Source organism: Mercurialis annua, linkage group LG2 (genome assembly GCF_937616625.2).
Source record: "Mercurialis annua linkage group LG2, ddMerAnnu1.2, whole genome shotgun sequence".
NCBI lineage: Eukaryota > Viridiplantae > Streptophyta > Magnoliopsida > Malpighiales > Euphorbiaceae > Mercurialis > Mercurialis annua.
In genome coordinates this window covers 47234353-47253050 of record NC_065571.1, presented here as the reverse complement: position 1 = coordinate 47253050, position 18698 = coordinate 47234353, and the positions used below count along the sequence as shown (strand labels likewise).

At 35.0% G+C, this 18698-nt stretch overlaps 3 protein-coding genes across 8 annotated transcripts; all 3 read left to right on the top strand.

The window, feature by feature from the left end:
• The first annotated feature begins 224 nt into the window (after positions 1–224).
• Positions 225–8023, top strand: LOC126669006 (disease resistance protein RPV1-like). Of its 4 annotated transcripts, XR_008790239.1 has the most exons (8): positions 225–739; positions 836–1907; positions 2114–2428; positions 2510–3553; positions 3636–3668; positions 3752–4313; positions 5847–6236; positions 7936–8023. XR_008790239.1 is itself a non-coding variant. In XM_056104886.1 (7 exons), the coding sequence occupies exons 1-7, from the start codon at positions 276–278 to the stop codon at positions 6107–6109; spliced, it is 3276 nt and encodes a 1091-aa protein (XP_055960861.1). In that variant the 5' UTR covers positions 225–275; the 3' UTR covers positions 6110–6322. The 4 variants fall into 4 exon arrangements, 3 of the variants coding, with proteins under 3 accessions (XP_055960861.1, XP_050218239.1, XP_055960860.1); XM_056104886.1 differs by lacking the exon at positions 7936–8023 and having other exon boundaries at positions 4229–4313; positions 5847–6322; XM_050362282.2 differs by lacking the exon at positions 7936–8023 and having other exon boundaries at positions 5847–6322.
• LOC130014650 (disease resistance protein RPV1-like) lies at positions 7191–12390 on the top strand. The gene is made up of 6 exons (XM_056104887.1): positions 7191–8316; positions 8439–9510; positions 9623–9949; positions 10031–10957; positions 11049–11596; positions 11797–12390. The coding sequence occupies exons 1-5, from the start codon at positions 7853–7855 to the stop codon at positions 11502–11504; spliced, it is 3246 nt and encodes a 1081-aa protein (XP_055960862.1). The 5' UTR covers positions 7191–7852; the 3' UTR covers positions 11505–11596; positions 11797–12390.
• Positions 12391–13252: 862 nt separating this feature from the next.
• Positions 13253–18178, top strand: LOC126669152 (disease resistance-like protein DSC1). 3 transcript variants are annotated; one of them, XM_050362529.2, is made up of 6 exons: positions 14063–14155; positions 14274–14398; positions 14529–15609; positions 15711–16031; positions 16407–17336; positions 17423–18178. In XM_050362529.2, the coding sequence occupies exons 2-6, from the start codon at positions 14331–14333 to the stop codon at positions 17906–17908; spliced, it is 2886 nt and encodes a 961-aa protein (XP_050218486.1). In that variant the 5' UTR covers positions 14063–14155; positions 14274–14330; the 3' UTR covers positions 17909–18178. The 3 variants fall into 3 exon arrangements, with proteins under 3 accessions (XP_050218485.1, XP_050218484.1, XP_050218486.1); XM_050362528.2 differs by having other exon boundaries at positions 13253–14398; positions 16593–17336; XM_050362527.2 differs by having other exon boundaries at positions 13255–14398.
• Positions 18179–18698: the final 520 nt, after the last annotated feature.

Sequence of the window (18698 nt, the reverse complement as noted above, 5' to 3'; positions counted from 1 at the left end):
ATTTTGTAATAGAAGATAGTTTAGGGACCATTACTTTAAATTAACCAAATCACACACATGACGTAGCTAAAAGAGTGATTATTATTGGCTAATAGAAGAAAGTCAAAATGGCTAAAAGAATTGAAAACGTCTTTGTACAAGCTAAGGGGTGAAAACGACCCTTTATCCGGAATTAATTAGTAGTGAAATAGAAAGTCAACCGTCAACAAAGCTTGTTCTTCAGTCTTCACCATCAGTTTCTCAAACACATTCTTTTCAGCTTCTTAAAATAAAAAATGGCGTCGACTTCATCTGCTAAAACAATTTACGACGTTTTTCTTAGTTTTAGAGGAGCTGATACCCGCGACAATTTCACTAGCCACCTTCGCCAGAAACTGTTAGACAACAAAATCGAAACTTTCATAGACGATAGGATCCATAGAGGAGAAAAAATTGAATCGTCGCTCATGAAAGTCATCCAAGAGTCTCAGCTTTCAGTAATTGTTTTCTCGAAACGCTATGCAACTTCTCCGTGGTGTTTGGATGAACTCGTCAAAATTATTGAGTGCAGAGAACTGACGGGTCGGACTGTTCTGCCCATTTTCTACAATGTTGATCCATCTCATGTTCAACACCAGACTGGAATATTCGGAGACGCCTTTGAGGAGCTTGAAGCAGAGCATAGTCATAGTATGGCTAAATGGAGAAAAGCGTTGACGGAGGCCGCCACTCTTTCAGGTTGGGATTCACAAAATTACAGGTAATCAATTTTTTCTTTTATTTTTGTTCTACTTATTTAGTCATTGTAGTTTTGGAGCAAGTTATTTAATGTTATATGCTGTTCTTGTACTTTTAGGCCGGATTCCAAATTAGTTGAAGTGGTTGTTAAAGACATTATCAACAAAATTTCTCCTGCCTCCTATAGTATTTGCAATGATTTGGTTGGGATTGACTCGCACATTTGGCAGATTCTACCATTACTCTGCATAGAGTCGCTAGATGTTCGTGTTCTTGGGCTTTGGGGAATGGGTGGTATAGGGAAAACAACCATTGCGGAAGCCCTTGTTAGTCAAATGTCTAACCAATATGATGGGTGTTGCATTCTAAGCAATGTTAGGGAAGAGTCATCAAAAAGTGGATTAATTCATCTTAGAAAATGTTTGTTTTCAAAGATTTTGGGTGATGATATTTTGAGTATAGAAATGTCTCATGTGCTTCCGACTTCTGTTGTAAATAGACTTAGAAGAAAGAAGGTCATTGTTGTTCTTGATGATGTAAGTGACTCTGAACAATTAGAGGTTCTAGCTGGAAATCGTAGTTGGTTTTGTCCAGGAAGCAGAGTTATTGTGACAAGTAGAGATAAACAAGTACTTCTAAATATGGCTGATAGTATATACGAGGTTAAAGGATTAGATGACATTGATGCGCATCGACTGCTGATTTTGAAGGCTTTCAAAGATGAGCACCCTCCAGAGAATTATACAAATTTGTTAGCAAGAGCTCTCAATTACTCTAAAGGTGTTCCGTTAGCTCTTAAAGTGTTGGGTTCCCATCTATGCAAAAGGTCGCCAAGAGAGTGGGAATTTGTATTGGACAAACTGAAACAATCTCCTGACTTGAAAATTCAGAAAATCCTAGAGGTAAGTTATGATGAACTAGATAATGAGGCGAAGAACATATTTCTTGACATAGCTTGCTTCTTTAAGGGTTCAAGGAGATATTGGGTGGAAGATATACTAAATGGCTGTGGTTTCAGTTCAAGCTGGGGAATAATGTGCTTGATAGATAAGTGTCTTTTAACTATTGGATCCTGCAATACGTTGGATATGCACGATTTAATACAGGAAATGGGTCGACATATTGCCCAAAGAGAAGGAAGTAGATTGGAGAATTCTAAGGTCATCTGTCAAATGTTAGCAAATACAAAGGTAAGATGTTAAATTTTCTCATCCTCAATAGTCACACACGGTCAATGAATATAATGACAGGAAGAGTATTAGATTATTATTTAATAATATGTCGTAACAACTTCTAAGTAATGTACTTCTCTTATCGATATGAATTGTTATCTTTCTTCATTAATATAATTTTCTATATTCAATATGGACCCTCATTCTTGACACCTGATTTTTAGGGGAAGGAATCAGTACAAGGCATATGTTTGGACTTGTCAAAAACCGATAAGATTTTCTTGCATCCAAAATCCTTCTCACGGATGCCAAACTTAAGGTTGCTCAAGTTTTATAGACATAGACAAAGGGAACAAAAGCCTGTCTTCATGCTTGAATCTGGTCAATCAGAGTATCTTAAGTGTCTCCCTAGCATGCTAAGTCTTATCCACTGGGAAGAATATCCTTACAAGTCTTTGCCTTCAAAAAGTTTCATGGAGAATCTTGTTGAACTTAACATGCCAAACAGCAATATCACACACCTTTGGGATGGAGATAAGGTCCACATCTTCAAACAACTTTTTAAACTATATTTTCTCTAGAATAGGAATGTCAATAATGCTTTGATATCACACGTGCAGTGTCCTCGAAATTTAAAGAAGTTGGAGCTTTTCGGGTGCCGGCAACTAATGAGACTCCCTGATCTCTCTTCAGCTACAAGATTGTATAAAATAGACCTTTTTTTATGTGAAAGTTTGGGTGAGATTGACTCATCCATAAAGCTCCTTTATAATCTTACCCATCTCTATCTACATGGGTGCAAGAAGCTGAAGACTCTTCCAGAGATTCCGCCAAACATACAACAGTTTGATATAAGCAACTCTGGAGTGGAAGAGTGGTCCTCATCAATTCAATTTCTTGACAATCTTGTGTACATAAATATGTATTCTTGCATAAATATTACAAATCTTCCAATCAAGCTCCGGTTGAGTTGTGTTTCCAATGAAGATACCTCACACCTTAATCTCAGCGGCTGCCAAAATCTTCATAAGCTGCCAGAGATAAAAGGAAACATTAAAAAGTTGGATTTAAGTATGACCGCAATAGAAGAATTGCCATCTTCGATTGGATATTCCTCACCATCACTTGTTTCTTTATTTATGTTTGACTGTAAAAATCTCAAGACACTCCCAGATAGCATTTGCAAGTTGAAATACCTTCAAGTTCTTGACCTCAGAGGCTGCTCAATATTATCCAAATTGCCTCCTTTAAATGGTTTGAGCTCTTTAAAAGATCTCGATCTCGGTGGCTGCTCAAAACTTGAGGAATTGCCTCTTCTATATGGTTTGGATTCTTTAGAGAAGCTAAGTCTTGATAGGACTTTACTTGTAGAGATCCCCAATGACATTGTCTCTTTATTATCGTTAGAGAAATTGAGTCTAAAAAACTGCAAGAGACTACAAAGTTTGCCTAAGCTTCCGCAGCAGCTAAGCCAACTCCAACTTGAAAATTGTACATCTTTGGGAACTGCAGAAGTATCTTATCATATTGTAACCGCAGTTTTACCTTCCCATCACTGGTTCAATTATTGTAATTGTGTGAACTTGGATGACGATGCTCTTTCCAATATTCTTGCAGATGCATGGTTGATCTTGAAAGAATTATCCATTGCTTTTAAGGATGCTGTAAGCTCTCTTCACTTTCTTCCTTTAAAGATTTATCATAGTGCTTATTTGATTTTTTTTATATGGTCATCTTTTTTTTCAGAGGAAGCACTCCATGTTTTCTTATGAAGCTTCTGTAAGCTCTCTTCACTTTCTTCCTCGAAAGATATATCATAGTGCTTATTTGATTTTTTTTTTATATGGTCATCTTTTTTTCAGCGGAAGCACTTCGAGTTTTTTTATGAAGCTTGTATTCCAGGAAGTGAAATACCAGATTGGTACAGCTATCAAAGCCAAGGATCTTTAATAGCAACTAAGTTCCCTCCTTTTAGCTTTACCACTTTGTTCCTTGGTTTTGCCTTTTCTTTTGTTCTTGAGATCTGTCTCTTCCAATTGAACTCTCTCTCTTCCAACTGGCTCTATTTTAGATGTGATTGCCACTTCAAAAATGCTAATGGCAAAGAACATTCGCACTATAGTAATTGCAAGAAACGTTATGCTGTGACCGAATCAGAACATGTATTCCTTTGGTATGACTTAAATTGGGATTCTAAGAAAAACAAATGGCTCATAGAAAATGGTTTCAGTGTCAACAACGCTTCTTTTAAGTTCCGTGTTTTTAGTGGATGGGGACTCAATAGGAAAGAATTAAAGGTGAAAACGTGTGGGGTACACCTGATATACGAAGATGTGCAGGAAAAATGGAATAGAAGCAGAGTAACCAACAAAAAGAGACGCATTAGAAGCAATGAAGAGGAACCACTCCCTAAAAGAATGAAAGGTAAGAGTGCTGCTTTGTTCCTTCAACCTCTTTGTGTAAGTTGCTACTCAAATTCTACTTCTGTACAGCCTGCTTTACATTCCTTATTGGCAGTTTATCATCTGATTATGCTCTAGATTTATTCTTTTATTTAGAATGTGAAAATGATTCCTTGCATTCTAGCTCTTACATATCAGTCTCCACCTAGCACTAAAGCCTTGCACTTTTCTTCTCTCTCTATTAGCATTCGTAGGCGCCATCTTTCTAATTTAATTCAGTCTTGATCACTCATTGCTAAATTCATAAGTACTAGAACTACAGTTACTTTGCTATTTCTCATGCTAGTTCTACTTTTTGATGTCAAGTAAGCCTTGCACATTGGATTTCGTATCATTCAAGTATTAAGAAAACCATCACAAACCCTTTTACCTCATTGGTATTTATAATAGATGGGTTTTTTTGTTTTTTTTTGCTTTTTGTTAAAACTAGTAAGTTGGCATTTTGTCTCCATCAAGTGCTATTTCCCTTGCCATGACTTTCTAGGCTTGGTGGAACTTTATAAGACGCCTTAACTTTTAATCGCTATAATAACAAAAATTGTGTCTTCTTTTAACTTTTATATGCATATATGAAAATTTAGGTTCAGGCGTTCCGCAATTTTATCATTTATGTGCAGCTATGTACATACTTAGGCAAATACAAAATATTAGAACAAACCATTAACTTTTTCTAAGAACTATTCAATAGCAATCAAATAGTTCTGTAATTCCGATTTAGATATTGATGTCGTTTTTCTGGTTTTTTGTGAAGTTAGGTGTTTTGTTTTCAACATCTAGTTGACTGTAGAGCAAATTACTTTTAGGTCTCCAAGTATGTGATTCTTAATTTTGTCCCTGTTGTTTGAAAATCAAACAATATGGTCCTATATTTTTATTTCCGTTAACATTTTAATCATTCTATTCAGATTTGGTAGAGTCAAAGGCCTTAATTAAAAAAATTAGAGTACACTTATATTTTTATATGTATAGATAAGAATTATATTATTATAAAATTTAATGATTTAATGACTTTGATTCAATTTTTTAAAATTTTAACTTTTTAGTTTTCAAAAGCAAATGAAGCAAGAGAAATTAAAAAGATTCAATTAAAAAAAATTAAATGGTAAGAAAAGTGTAATAGATTAAATTGGATTTATTAAACCACCGAATTTCATAAAAATATAATTTTTATTTATATGTGTCAAAAATAAATTTAAGGACTATTTTTCTTTTTATTAACTCATTTGACTTATTTGACTAACACCAAAAATAAACTGAGTGGCTGAAATGTTAACAGAAACAAAAATGAGGGAGCATATCAATTAAATTTTGAACAAGAGGGCAAAAATGTAAATTATGATATATAGAGCCTTAGAGTAATTTGTTCTTGATTTTTTTTGCTCCATACTTGCATTTAATTATCATCCTCGTAAAACTTCTGTTTTGATCTATGAATTAGTTCAACAATGTTGTGTTCTATGTAAACTAATTAGCGCATCTATATATTGATAATCAGATGATTCAGAAGATGTTATGGAATCAGAAGGGACAGATGAAGACGAAGATGAAGAAGATGCAGATGAGGAAGAACTTGATTTGGAATCAGAAACGAGCTATAAAGACGAAGATGAAGATGAAAATGAAGATAAAGATGCAGTAGATGAATGGAAAAAGAAAGTTCGGTCGGATGAGCTAGATTTTGATTCTGAATTTGAATTTGGTTCTGAATTTGAATTTGATTATGAATTTGAAGGGATAGATGAAGATGAAAATAAATAAGGAGATGAAAATGAGTAGGACGAAGAAGGAGGAGGAGGAGATGAATTTGATTCTGTACGTTAATAATCCGTTGCTTCGCAAAAAACATATCAAGGTCTGCTGCCGCATACATTGGACGGAAAAACAGGTATGTTTTCTCTCTTCCTGTTATTTACCTTTTAACACAACAGTTTTTTTGGATTATTATTATCAAGAAGATTGGTACAAAGTAAATACTGGAAAAGTCTGTTTTTGTGTTCTCTTTTAGTTTTATTAGTTTTGCAGATAAGTTGATTCCGTTTTAGTTACACATGAATTGTTTGATCAAATGTTTGAAAGAGGTGGTGCACATTACTCATTATTCTACTAGCTTGCTTGCTTGGTGCAAAGTTAAATTGCATGTATTTTTAAATTCTTCTCGAAACTTTAATGAGGAATAAAACAAGTCATTTAATTATATATTTATTTATTGGTATAGACATTAATGATGGCCATTTTAGTTGTCAAAGATAGCTTACAGCTCTTAGAGTTTCAGTTTGTTAATTGTTAGTTACGGAGGCAGAGCACGACGAGAGTATAAATTAGTAGAGAAATGCTTTAATTTTGAAGAACCACGGGTATAATTCCAATTTTGCAATGTAATAATTTATATTTAATTTAATTAATTATTAGATAATAAAATTATTTATTATATGACATAATATTATTTATTATTAAATTATTAATTTATTGAATATTAGATACAATACTTGAACTAATTTTAAAACGTTATGGATGAAATTGAAAAGGGGCTAAAGATGGGTGATTTTTTGGTCATTAAGTTTAAATTTTTCAATGGAATTGATAGAACTTTAATTTGTAAGTTTTGAATTTAAAATATAAAAAAGATAAATATTTTCACATTACTGTTTCATATTTATTTTTATTGTCAAATAAACAATTTTAGTTTTTAATACTATAAGTGGACAACTTTGGGTTAATTTCATTTATACTTGGTAATTTTTTGTTTTTAGAAAAGGGTGGGGTCCATGGACCCCATCCTACAAGGCATGCATCCGCCACTGAGAGAAATGCTTTTAAATTTGAAGAATCACAGGTAAGTTTGCGATTTTGCATTGTTAAATTATGTAAGAATTTATATTTAATGTACGTATATAATTGTTAAATAATAAAATTAATAGTTATATGACATGGGACCAAGTTAATTTCCTGAAATTTTATTTATGATAATAATTTATTGAATATTAGATACAAAAGAGTAATTGAACTTATTTTAAAAAGTTATGGATGAAATTAAGAAAATAGGTCGAGTTTGATTTATTTAAACCCGTCACACAAAGTATAGGACTGGAATGATCCTTTTTCATAATATAAAGCAACAGGCAGATGAAGGAACGTGTGCATGGAGTGGAAGGTGAGGGGCAAATGAAGTGTACACTGCATGAAAGCCAAATTAATTGGCAAAAACTTTCAAATATAAGAAACAGATCATTAGGCGTTGGGCAACAACATGACAAAACTGTCACCATATACAACCAAATCATTGTTTAACCAAATTAATTAGACATACCTAATGTGGCCGGCGATCTTTAGAAAAATTTATCATCTACAATTTCCATACTTATTCTTCTTCTAAGTCTATAGTCTATACTAATTAATTATAACCCCACAAAACTAATTTAATTGGCCGATAAAGGTACTCAAACCTGATTTTATGAGTTTGCTATCTGCTTCCTTCTTGCAAATCCTCTCTAAGCTGTAAAAATGGCATCTACTTCATCTTACAAAACAAGTTATGATGTTTTTCTTAGTTTTAGAGGCCCTGATACTCGTGATAATTTCACCAGCCATCTTCATCAAAAACTGGTGGATAAAAATATCCAAACTTTCATAGACAATAGGCTTGATAGAGGTGAAGAGATTGAATCATCCCTTACGGATGTCATCGAAGAGTCTCAGATTTCAGTCGTCGTTTTCTCGGAAGGGTATGCGTCTTCTCCATGGTGTTTGGATGAATTGGTCAAGATTATGGAGTGTAGAAAGAAACTGGGCCGAATTGTTTTGCCAATTTTCTACCATGTTGATCCAACTGATGTTGAACAGCAAACTGGTATTTTTGGAGATGGTTTCAGGAAGCTTGAGTCAAAGAACAAGAATAATATGGGTACGTGGATAGATTCTTTGAAGGAGGCCACCACTTTGTCTGGTTGGGATTCAAAGAATCACAGGTAATTATGTTTCAATCGCCAGAATAACCAGTGATTTTGCTCTTTTTAATTCCTTGGAGTTTGGAACCCAATTTCACTTCATGGACTAACTAATTTGTTATGTTTTTGTCATTTAATTTTAGGCCTGATTCCGAATTAATTGAAACAGTCGTCAAAGAAATTGTGAAGAAACTCTCTCCTACCTCATTTAGCATTTCTGTTGATTTGGTTGGCATTGACTCACCAATTGAGCAGATCCTGTCATTGCTGTGTACCGGACCTGATGATGAACCTCATTTTGTTGGGATTTGGGGAATGGGCGGTATAGGAAAAACAACCATCGCCGAAGCTGTTTTTAGTGTAACATCTGCTCAATTTGATAGTTGCTGCTTTCTTAGCAATGTCAGGGAACAGTCTAAATTTGGTTTGATTCAGCTTAGAAGTATTCTTATATCTGAGCTTTTATGTGATGAGAATTTGAATATAAGAATGCTGCACACACTTCCAACTTTTGTTAAAGTTAGGCTCAAAAGAAAGAAGGTCATGATTGTTTTGGACGATGTCAGTGAATGGGCACAGTTAGATGGATTAATTGGAGATAAAAGTTGGCTTAGTCCAGGTAGTAGGGTGATCGTAACAAGCAGGGACAAAGAGGTGCTTCAGTTCTGTCACGAATTGTACAAGGTTGACGAACTACAGGATAGTGATGCTCTCCGACTCTTTAGTACTTACGCCTTTAAGCAGAACAATCATTCTGAGGATTATTCTGAACTTGCAACAAAGGTGATGAAGTACGCTCAAGGTGTTCCATTAGCGCTTAAATTGTTAGGTTCCCATCTATGCAAAAGGTCTTTAAAGGAATGGGAGATTGTCTTGAATAAACTAAAGTATTCTCCTTATTCCAAAATTCAGGAAATTTTAGAAATAAGTTACGCTGAACTGGAACCGGAGGTGAAGGATATATTTCTTGACATAGCATGTTTCTTCAAAGGACAAAGAAGAGATCAAGTGAGAGAAATACTCGAAAATGGGTATAGAAACTTTTGTTGGGGAATAATGCGACTAAATGATAAGTGTCTCTTAACTATCAAGGAACATATAGGTATTCTTGTGATGCATGATCTAGTAAAGGAAATGGGTATAGAAATTGCTCGACGAGAAGGCAGTAGACTAGGAAATTCTAAGGATATTAGTCGCTTGCTGACGAATAGTATTGTAAGACATAAAATAGAACTAACTTTCTTTAATCTTTGAAAAAGCTATATTGACTCTATTATCTTCTCACTTTTCTATTACTTCCTCATGGCCTCTTGTTCTTGATTGTCAGGGGAAGGAGGAAATTCAAGGCATATTTGTGGATATGTCTGAACTCGAAGTGGTTCACTTGCATCCAAAAGCTTTTTCAGAGATGTCAAACTTAAGATTGCTCAAATTTTACAGGCATAATAACGTTAGTCAATGGGATCGAAAAGCAGTCTTCATGCTCGAATCTGGTCAGTCAGAGTATCTAAAGTGCCTTCCTAGCATGCTAAGTTTTCTTCATTGGGAAGAATATCCTTATAAGTCTTTGCCAACAAATTTTTGCATGGAGAACCTTGTTGAACTTAACTTGCGAAGGAGCAATATCACACACCTTTGGGATGGAGATCATATGGTTTGTTTTCAGTTATCCTACTACTTTTATGTGATATATATATAATAAAGAAACTAATATTTTAGGTCATCAAATTGGCAGTGTCCTCGAAATTTAAAGAGATTGGATCTTTTTGATTGCCAGCAACTAATGAGACTTCCAAATCTCTCTTTGGCTAAGAACTTGGAGGACATAGATCTTTCAAATTGTGAACTCCTGGTTGAGATTGACTCCTTAGGGTACCTTTGCAACCTTACTCGTCTCAATTTACATTATTGCACGAAGCTGAAGAGGCTTCCAGAGATTCCGAGTTGCATAAAGTATTTAGATATAAGCGGGTCTGGAGTGGAAGAGTTGTCCCCATCGACTCAATTTCTGGAAAATCATCAATGCTTTGATATGAAAAATTGCATTTATTTGGAAAGCTGCGTAGATCTTAGACTTTCGTACTGCCAGAATCTTCGCAAGTTTCCGGAGATCATAGGAAGTGTCAGAAGTTTTTATATGTACAATGCTGCGGTAGATAAAATGCCCTCGATAATCTCTTCGTCACTTGTTCATTTGCTAACGACTAAATGTAAAAGTCTTGCAATTATCCCAGACAGCATTAGTGAATTGAAATGCCTGAAAGAGCTTAGTTTAAGTGGTTGCCCAATTCTTGCGAAATTACCACCTCTATGTGGTTTGGACTCTCTAGAAACACTACACTTGGCAAATACTGCAGTTGTAGAAATCCCAGATGACATTGTCTCTTTACCATCATTGAAAGTATTGTATTTAAGGAACTGCAGCCGACTCCAAGGTTTACCTAAGCTTCCACAGAGGTTAAGAATTCTTACTGTAGAAAATTGTCTCTCTTTGAAAACCACAGAATCATCTTCCTATATTTCATCCATAGAATTCTCGGGTGATTACAAGTTCAGATTCAATTACGGTAATTGCCTGAATTTGGACAACATCTCTCGTTGCAACATTCTATCAAATGCGTGGTTCTATTTCAAAGAAATGGCCAATGCTATTAGCGACACTGTAAGCTCACCTCTCTCTCTGTCTTTTCCTGCTAAGGCCTGATTATCTTTTACTCTAATTAATTTATTTTGGTTTCTCTTTATTCACACAGAGAAACAAACATGAAGGCTGGTATACAGTTTGTTTGCCTGGAAGTGAAATTCCAGGGTGGTACAGCTATCAAAGCCAAGTATCTCCAGTAGCAATTGAATTCCCATCCTTCTATTTTAACACACTGCTCCTTGGTTTTGCTTTTGCTTTGGTTCTGAAATTTAACTCGTCCGAAGATCACACCGGACTCTCCGTTAGAGTTGAATGCCATTTCAAAAATGCTACTTCTGAAAAACACACTTCCTTCACTTCTTTTATGGGTTATTTTGCTGTCTCTGAATCGGATCACGTGTTCCTTTGGTATGATCCAAACTTTTATTATGGTCTAAAAGATTGGCTTATCGAAAACCGCTGCAGTGTCAACGAGGCCTCCTTTGAGTTCAGTGCTTTCAATAAAATGTTTAGGGAAATGAGAGAATTAGAGGTGAAAAAGTGTGGTGTACACCTGATATGGTAGCAGAGTCAAATTCCAAGATAAACACAAAAATACCAACAATAAGAGAAGACGAGAAGCGGAGGATGCTGATTTAGTTCCTTCTACGTCTTCATGTAAGTTGTTGCTCAAATTTTGTACCAATGCATATTAAAGTTAGTTTTAAGTTTTTAAAACGTTTTGTTAGAATTGATTAAAGTGGCAAAATATTTACATTCTTTTTTTAATTTTCTTATTAATATGACAACATAGAATCATATATAAAAAGTTGTTGCTGATTAATTGTTATCAGCTCTTCACATGTTTGCCATTCCAGATGTTCTCGGACAAGCAGTAGAAACAAACATCAACAACAATAAAAGCAAAGAGTGCAATAAAGATGAACCACTTCCTGAAAGAGCGAAAGCTATAATTATTTCGGGTTCTTCATGTAAGTGATGATAGTAATTAATTGAGATGTGTAACTTAGCGACTTATGTTCCAGATTTTATTGAACAAGAAGAAGAAATCAGCACCAACAGTAAGAGAAGTGGGGAAGATCGGGAAGAGAAACCAGATCATAAAGGCTTGAAATATTTCTTCTCTAAGATCTTTTGCTGCTTCTTTGTACTTTTCATATAAGTTTATTCTCCAATTTTATTGCATTACTAATGCGGATGTGGATATGGAATTCATAATTCTGCCAAAATTCGAGGTGTGATGCAGGCAATTTCTGGACACAATTTCATTGAGAACTGCCTGATTTCATTGTGATTTATGTTTTGCTTATTTTAATTAGTTTTGATCAAGACAGACTAGAGTTTCAATGTTTTAGGTATTTATATGTAAATTGAAGACTCCTGTGAGACATTTTTTGATGTTTTTGAACAACTTTGTTTTATTGTCCAATTTTGTTACTCTTTCCGTTCTATTTTGTTCACTTTTTACACCTTTTGATGTCTCAAAAAGAATGTCACTTTATATTATTAACACAATTTAATTTCAAAGCCTTTGTTTAATATGGAAACAAAATTGAAAATGTTCCGTAGAGCACCTCCACATTAATAGTCTTGCTAGCTAGTAAGAAGTTTGTTTGCTTAGACAGTATAACGACTTAACAGAAGTGTCTACTTCTGTAGCATCTTCAAACACCGCCTTTTTTGCCGCCTTTTTTTCTTTTCAAAAACAAAAAAAAAGGCCAAATCCATCTTAAAATTTCTGTACTTTTTTTTTGTTTATCTAGTCCTTTTTAAAAATTCTGTCTTTCTAGTCCATGTCTTTAATTAATTTTGCATTTCTAAGTCCATTTTTGGATGAAAAAAGAGTGTGTACTACACTGGTTGTGAAACGCAGGTGAGACCGAACTTGAAAAGAAACTGGATAAATAAAAATTTGAAAATATAAAGACCAAATAAACCAAAAATAAACAGTATAAGGACCTATTAAATGAAATAAATTAACTTATTAACTCAAATTCACTTTATCATTTTTCAGAGTGATTCCGTTCAATGAAAGACCTATTATATAAAATCACTATGAAATACAGGGACATGATGAACACAAAACTTTAGAGAAGAATTAAAAAAAAAAAGATAAAGTATATCATCTATAATTTCCATACTTATTCTTCTTCTAAGTCTATAAGGGTTAAAGATTTCAAGGGTCACTCAATTTTCGTCCAGTGGTAAAATGGTCATCCAATTTCAAAACGTTACAAAATGGTTACTATACAATAAAAAAAGAACTTCCGACAGTTGCTAACTATATTCCGACCATTTTTTTCTTACATGGCAGCCGGAGTCCGAGTCACTCTTGCACCCTTTTGCCATGTCATACTATAATTTTATAATTTGCCACGTCAACTCAGACACATCATCTTCTCCTTCTTTCTAATAAAAAAACCTACTACCTCATCTTCTCCATCTTGCAGCCACCACCACCTCTACCTTCATCTCCCAGTGCCGTCACCACCTCCTGCCTTCAGACCACCATTCGAACCTTCAAACTCTTTGTCTGCGTTAGTTTTCCAAACGAAGAGCTTCGCCTGGTTCAAACCCAAATTTCGTCTGGTTTGAAACAAACGAAGAGATCTCTCTTCATCTGGAGACGAATCCAGACGAAGAGAGAGATCTCTTCGTCTGGTTTGAAAATAAATGGAAGAAGGGGATGATGATATGGCAAAAGAGGGAGGGGTGAATAGGACTTTGGTGCCACGTAAAAAAAAATTTGGCCGGAATTCTTTTAGGATCCGCCGGAAGTCGTTTTTTTATTGTACAGTTACCATTTTGTAACATTTTGAAATTGGATGACCATTTTGCAACTTGGCAAGTGAACTTCAGAATCTTTAACCCAAGTCTATAATCTATAATAATTAATTAAAAGTCAACCAAACTAATTTAATTGGCAGATAAAGAACTCAAAACAGATCGATTTCATGAATTTGCTGTCTGCTTCCTTCTTGCAAATCCTCTCTAAGCTGCAACAATGGCATCTGCTAAAACAAGTTATGATGTTTTTCTTAGTTTTAGAGGAGCTGATACTCGTGGCAATTTCACCAGCCATCTTCATCAGAAACTGCTTGATAAAAATATCCAAACTTTCATTGACGATAGGCTTGATAGAGGCGAAAAGATTGAATCATCCCTCATCAATGTCATCGAAGAGTCTCGAATTTCAGTCGTCGTTTTCTCAAAGGGGTACGCGTCTTCTCCGTGGTGTTTGGATGAGCTGGTCAAGATTATTGAGTGTAGAGAGAAAATGAATAGGATAGTTTTGCCAATTTTCTATCATGTTGATCCGTCTGATGTTGAACAGCAAACTGGGAGTTTCGGTGATGGTTTTAGGAAGCTTGAGGCAGAGAACAAGAAGGACATGGGTAAGTGGAGAAATGCTTTGGAGGAGGCCACCACTTTATCTGGTTGGGATTCCAAGAATCACCGGTAATTTTCAAAATTAGTCTTTCCAAGCTTTTTCGATAGATCTTAATATATAATTGCAGAATAGGTAATAACTTGTAAGTTGTCAGGCTTATTATTTTGTTCTTTTACCAATCATACATATGCATTTCAGGCCTGATTCTGAATTAATTGAGGCAGTTGTCAAGCAAATCCTGAAGAAAATCTATCCTACCTCCTACAGCATTTCTGCTGAGTTGGTGGGGATTGACACACAAATTGAGCAAATTTTGTCATTATTCCCTAATGGCTCAGATGATAAACCTTGTTTCGCCGGGCTTTGGGGAATGGGTGGTATAGGGAAAACCACCATTGCTGAAGCTCTTGTTAGTCTAACTTCTAACCAATTTGGTGGTTGCTGCTTCCTTGGCAATGTCAGGGAAGATTCATCAAAGTTTGGTTTGAATCAGCTAAAACATATTTTATTAACGGAGCTTCTAGGAGATGGGAATTTGAATATAAGAATGCTTCATGTACTTCCCACTTCTGTCTTAGAGAGGCTGAAAAGAATTAAAGTAATGATCGTTTTAGATGATGTTAATGAATCAGCCCAATTAAGTAGTTTAATTGGGGATCTTAAGAGCTGGCTTAGTCCAGGTAGTAGAGTCATTGTAACTAGCAGAGACAAACAAGTGCTTCAGTTTTGTCACAAAACTTACAAGGTTAGGCAGCTCCAGTATAGTTATGCTCTTGAGCTATTCAGCATCTATGCCTTTAAGCAGAACAATCATTCGAAGGATTATGCTGAATTGGCAAAACAAATGGTGAAGTATGCTCAAGGTATTCCATTAGCGCTTAAATTGTTGGGTTCTCATCTACGTGAAAAGTCCCCACAACAATGGGAACTTGTATTGGATAAATTGAGACATTCTTCCAATTCTGAAATTCAGAATTTTTTAGAAATAAGCTACAGTGAATTGGAACAAGAGACAAAAGATATATTTCTTGATATTGCATGCTTCTTTAAAGGACAGAGCATAACTAATGTCAAAGACATACTGGAGAAAGGTAGTGGGTTTAGAAATTTTGATTGGGGAGTAATGCGCCTAACCGATAAGTGTCTCTTGACTGTTGGACAGTATGGCGTATTAGATATGCATGATCTTATACAAGAAATGGGTAGAGAAATTGCTGAACGAGAAGGCAGCAGATTGAGAAATTCCAAGGCCACATGCCAGATGTTAACAAATAATACGGTATGGCATGCAATTTTCTTTATCTATTAAATATTTAAGAAGCGTTACTTGGCGTGCTTGCCAATGAAACATTTTAAAATCTCTTCACTCTTGCCTATCAGGGGAATGAAGCAGTTCAAGGCATATATTTGGACTTATCTGAAACAAGAAAGGTTTGTTTGCACCCTAAAGCCTTCTCACGGATGACTAATTTAAGATTGCTGAAATTTTACAGGGAGAATCGGGATACACAAAAATTTCTTGAATCAGGATTGCTTAAATTTGATCAATCAAAATATCTTCATTCTCTTCCTGACACGCTAAGTTTGCTACATTGGGAAAACTATCCTTACAAGTCTTTGCCATCAAAATTTTCTATGGAAAACCTTGTTGAGCTTAATATAACAGGGTGCAGTATCACCGAACTTTGGGATGGAGACCAGGTGAGACTTAAGTACATTTAACTTTCAATTTCTTTTAAAAAGAAACAAATGCTAAAGATAAACAAAAACATGTCGAGCCATTTTTTGTAGTGCAAATTATGTCTGAAAATCATTTTTAAATACTTACTACTTTTATGCTTGAACACTCGAAACTTCATTTCACCATAAAAATCTCCACTTATCGGACCTAAATTGACTTCAGCATACAAAGAGCTGAATTTTTCTTTTATTGTATTTCTCCATGTCAATTAGTTAAAAATAAAAGTTCAGTTTGATCCTTAAACTAAATTTGTGATATATATTACTTAATAAAAATTATTTTTATCAGATTGGACAGCATTTTTCAGTTTTAGTAATGTGTTCGTATATTTACAGTGTCCTCAAAATTTGAAAAGGTTATATCTTCTGGGATGCGGACAGCTAATGAAACTCCCAAATCTCTCTTCGGCTGAAAAACTGGAAAATATATCCATTTATTACTGTGAAAGTTTGATTGAGATTGACTCCTCTATAAAGTTCCTTTGCAACCTCACTGATCTCAGTCTATGTCTCTGCACGAAGCTGAAGACTCTTCCAGAGATTCCGAAAGGCATAGAATGGTTCCGTCTAACTTTTTGTGAGGTGGAAGAGTTTCCCCCATCTACTCGAATTCTGGATGTTAGTGGAGGCCTCGATCTCAGGGGCTGTAGGAATTTTCACAAGTTGCCAGAGTTCGCAGGAACTGTTTCACTTTTAAATATCAGTCAGACTGAAATAGAAGAATTGCCCTCATCAATCATATCTCCATCATCATCACTTATTGTGTTGAGAATGGTGCAATGTGAAAATATCATGATTCTCCCAGACAGCATTTGTGAGCTGAAGCACCTTGAGGAGCTTGATGTCAGTGGCTGCAAAAATATTTGTAAATTGCCTCCGTTGAATGGTTTGAGCTCCTTAAGAAAGCTATGTCTAGATGGAACTGCGCTTGTAGAAATCCCCAATGACATTGTCTCTTTATCATCACTTAGAGAATTGACTTTAAACAGCTGCCATAGACTCCAAAGTTTGCCTAAGCTTCCACAGCAATTAATCCAGCTCCAAGTTCAGAACTGTACATTATTGGAATCTACGGAATTATCTTGGTACATTCCGCCAATAAAACTGTCTGAATATGTTAAATACTTAGAAATGATTTATGGAAAGCTTATTACTTTCAAATTTTATTACGGTAATTGCGTAAATTTGGATGAGAATTCACGTTCAAGCATTCTATCAGAGGCTCAATTCAGTTTATTACAAGTAGCCATTACTTTTAACTATACAGTAAGTCTCATTTAATTAAGACCTTGCTTACTTCTTTCTACCTAAGTGACTATTTGATTGATTTTAATTTGCCATGTTTCTCACAGGAAGAGAAGATTTGGGATTCTTATCAATTTTGTATACTTGGAAGTGAAATTCCAGAGTGGTATAGATATGAAAGCCAAGGATCTTCAATGGCCATTGAATTACCGCCTGATTCCTTTAACGTTTTCTTCCTTGGTTTTGCTTTTTCTGCAGTTCTTGATCAATTTAATCTTGATGGATCCCTCACCTTTGAAGTGCAGTGCTGCTTCAAAAATGTGAATGGGGTAAAACAGGATTTGTTTAGCAGTTGTATGCGTTCAACAGCAGGTGGTGTTTATTTTGAACCAGATCACGTGTTCCTCTGGTTTGATGCTAGTCTTGATTCTGGTCTAAGCAATTGGCTCATAGAAACTGGCAACAATGTCATGAACGAGGCGTCATTTGAGTTTCGTGCATTTAATGAATGGGAGAAGAACAAGAAAAACTTAATGGTGAAAAAGTGCGGGGTGCACCTGATTTATTCGCCAGATTATCAGCCCACATGCTAAAGGAATTAATGGTTTCTCCTCTTTTTTTTTAATAATTATATGCTATTTTTTTTAAATTAAGATATTTAGCAAAGCTTGATTAGATTCCTAATTGGAATGAAAAGCTTAGCAGAGAACTCGCGACATGTTTCATCATTTGGATTCTAAATCCATCAATTTGTATTGAAAGTTTCATATTCATGTGATTGTATATGTTGATATAAATGCTAAACTATACATGAAATGTTTTTGTTGCTAAGAATTTAGCATTAGAGACAGATGTTTCCTTTATGTTTCCCTATCCTTCTCTTCATTATGTGTCTATATCATGCTAAAGTTGAAACTGATAATTGGTCTGCTGGTTTAGGTTAAACCAATTTCTGTGCATATTTTGAATGTATTTGGTGGATCTGAATATCCAACCACTTTGTGTGATAATGAATTTTGCATTAGAACATAGTGATTTGGCCTCATTTTTCGGCCTAGCCTATCGGGTAAAATGTTGCTCCAGTTGTGTAAGGCTGGATTTGCGTTACTTGTCCTTGAAGATCTCTTACAAACCTAATATTCTTGTGGGAATTGAGTTCGAGACAGGACATAGGGCGTTTGCGTTCTTGTTCTTGTTGCTGTAATAAGAGTACTGAAGAAGGTATCTGATAAGTATGATTAAATGCGAGATTAAATCTTCTATATGCGCTGATCATGTTTAATTTCAAGATTTTAGGCTGAAGACTAAAAATACACAGTAGTGAAATTTTTGTTGGTTTTATAGATTGTGCATTGTTTTTTGGCTGCATTTCTCTGAAGGGAT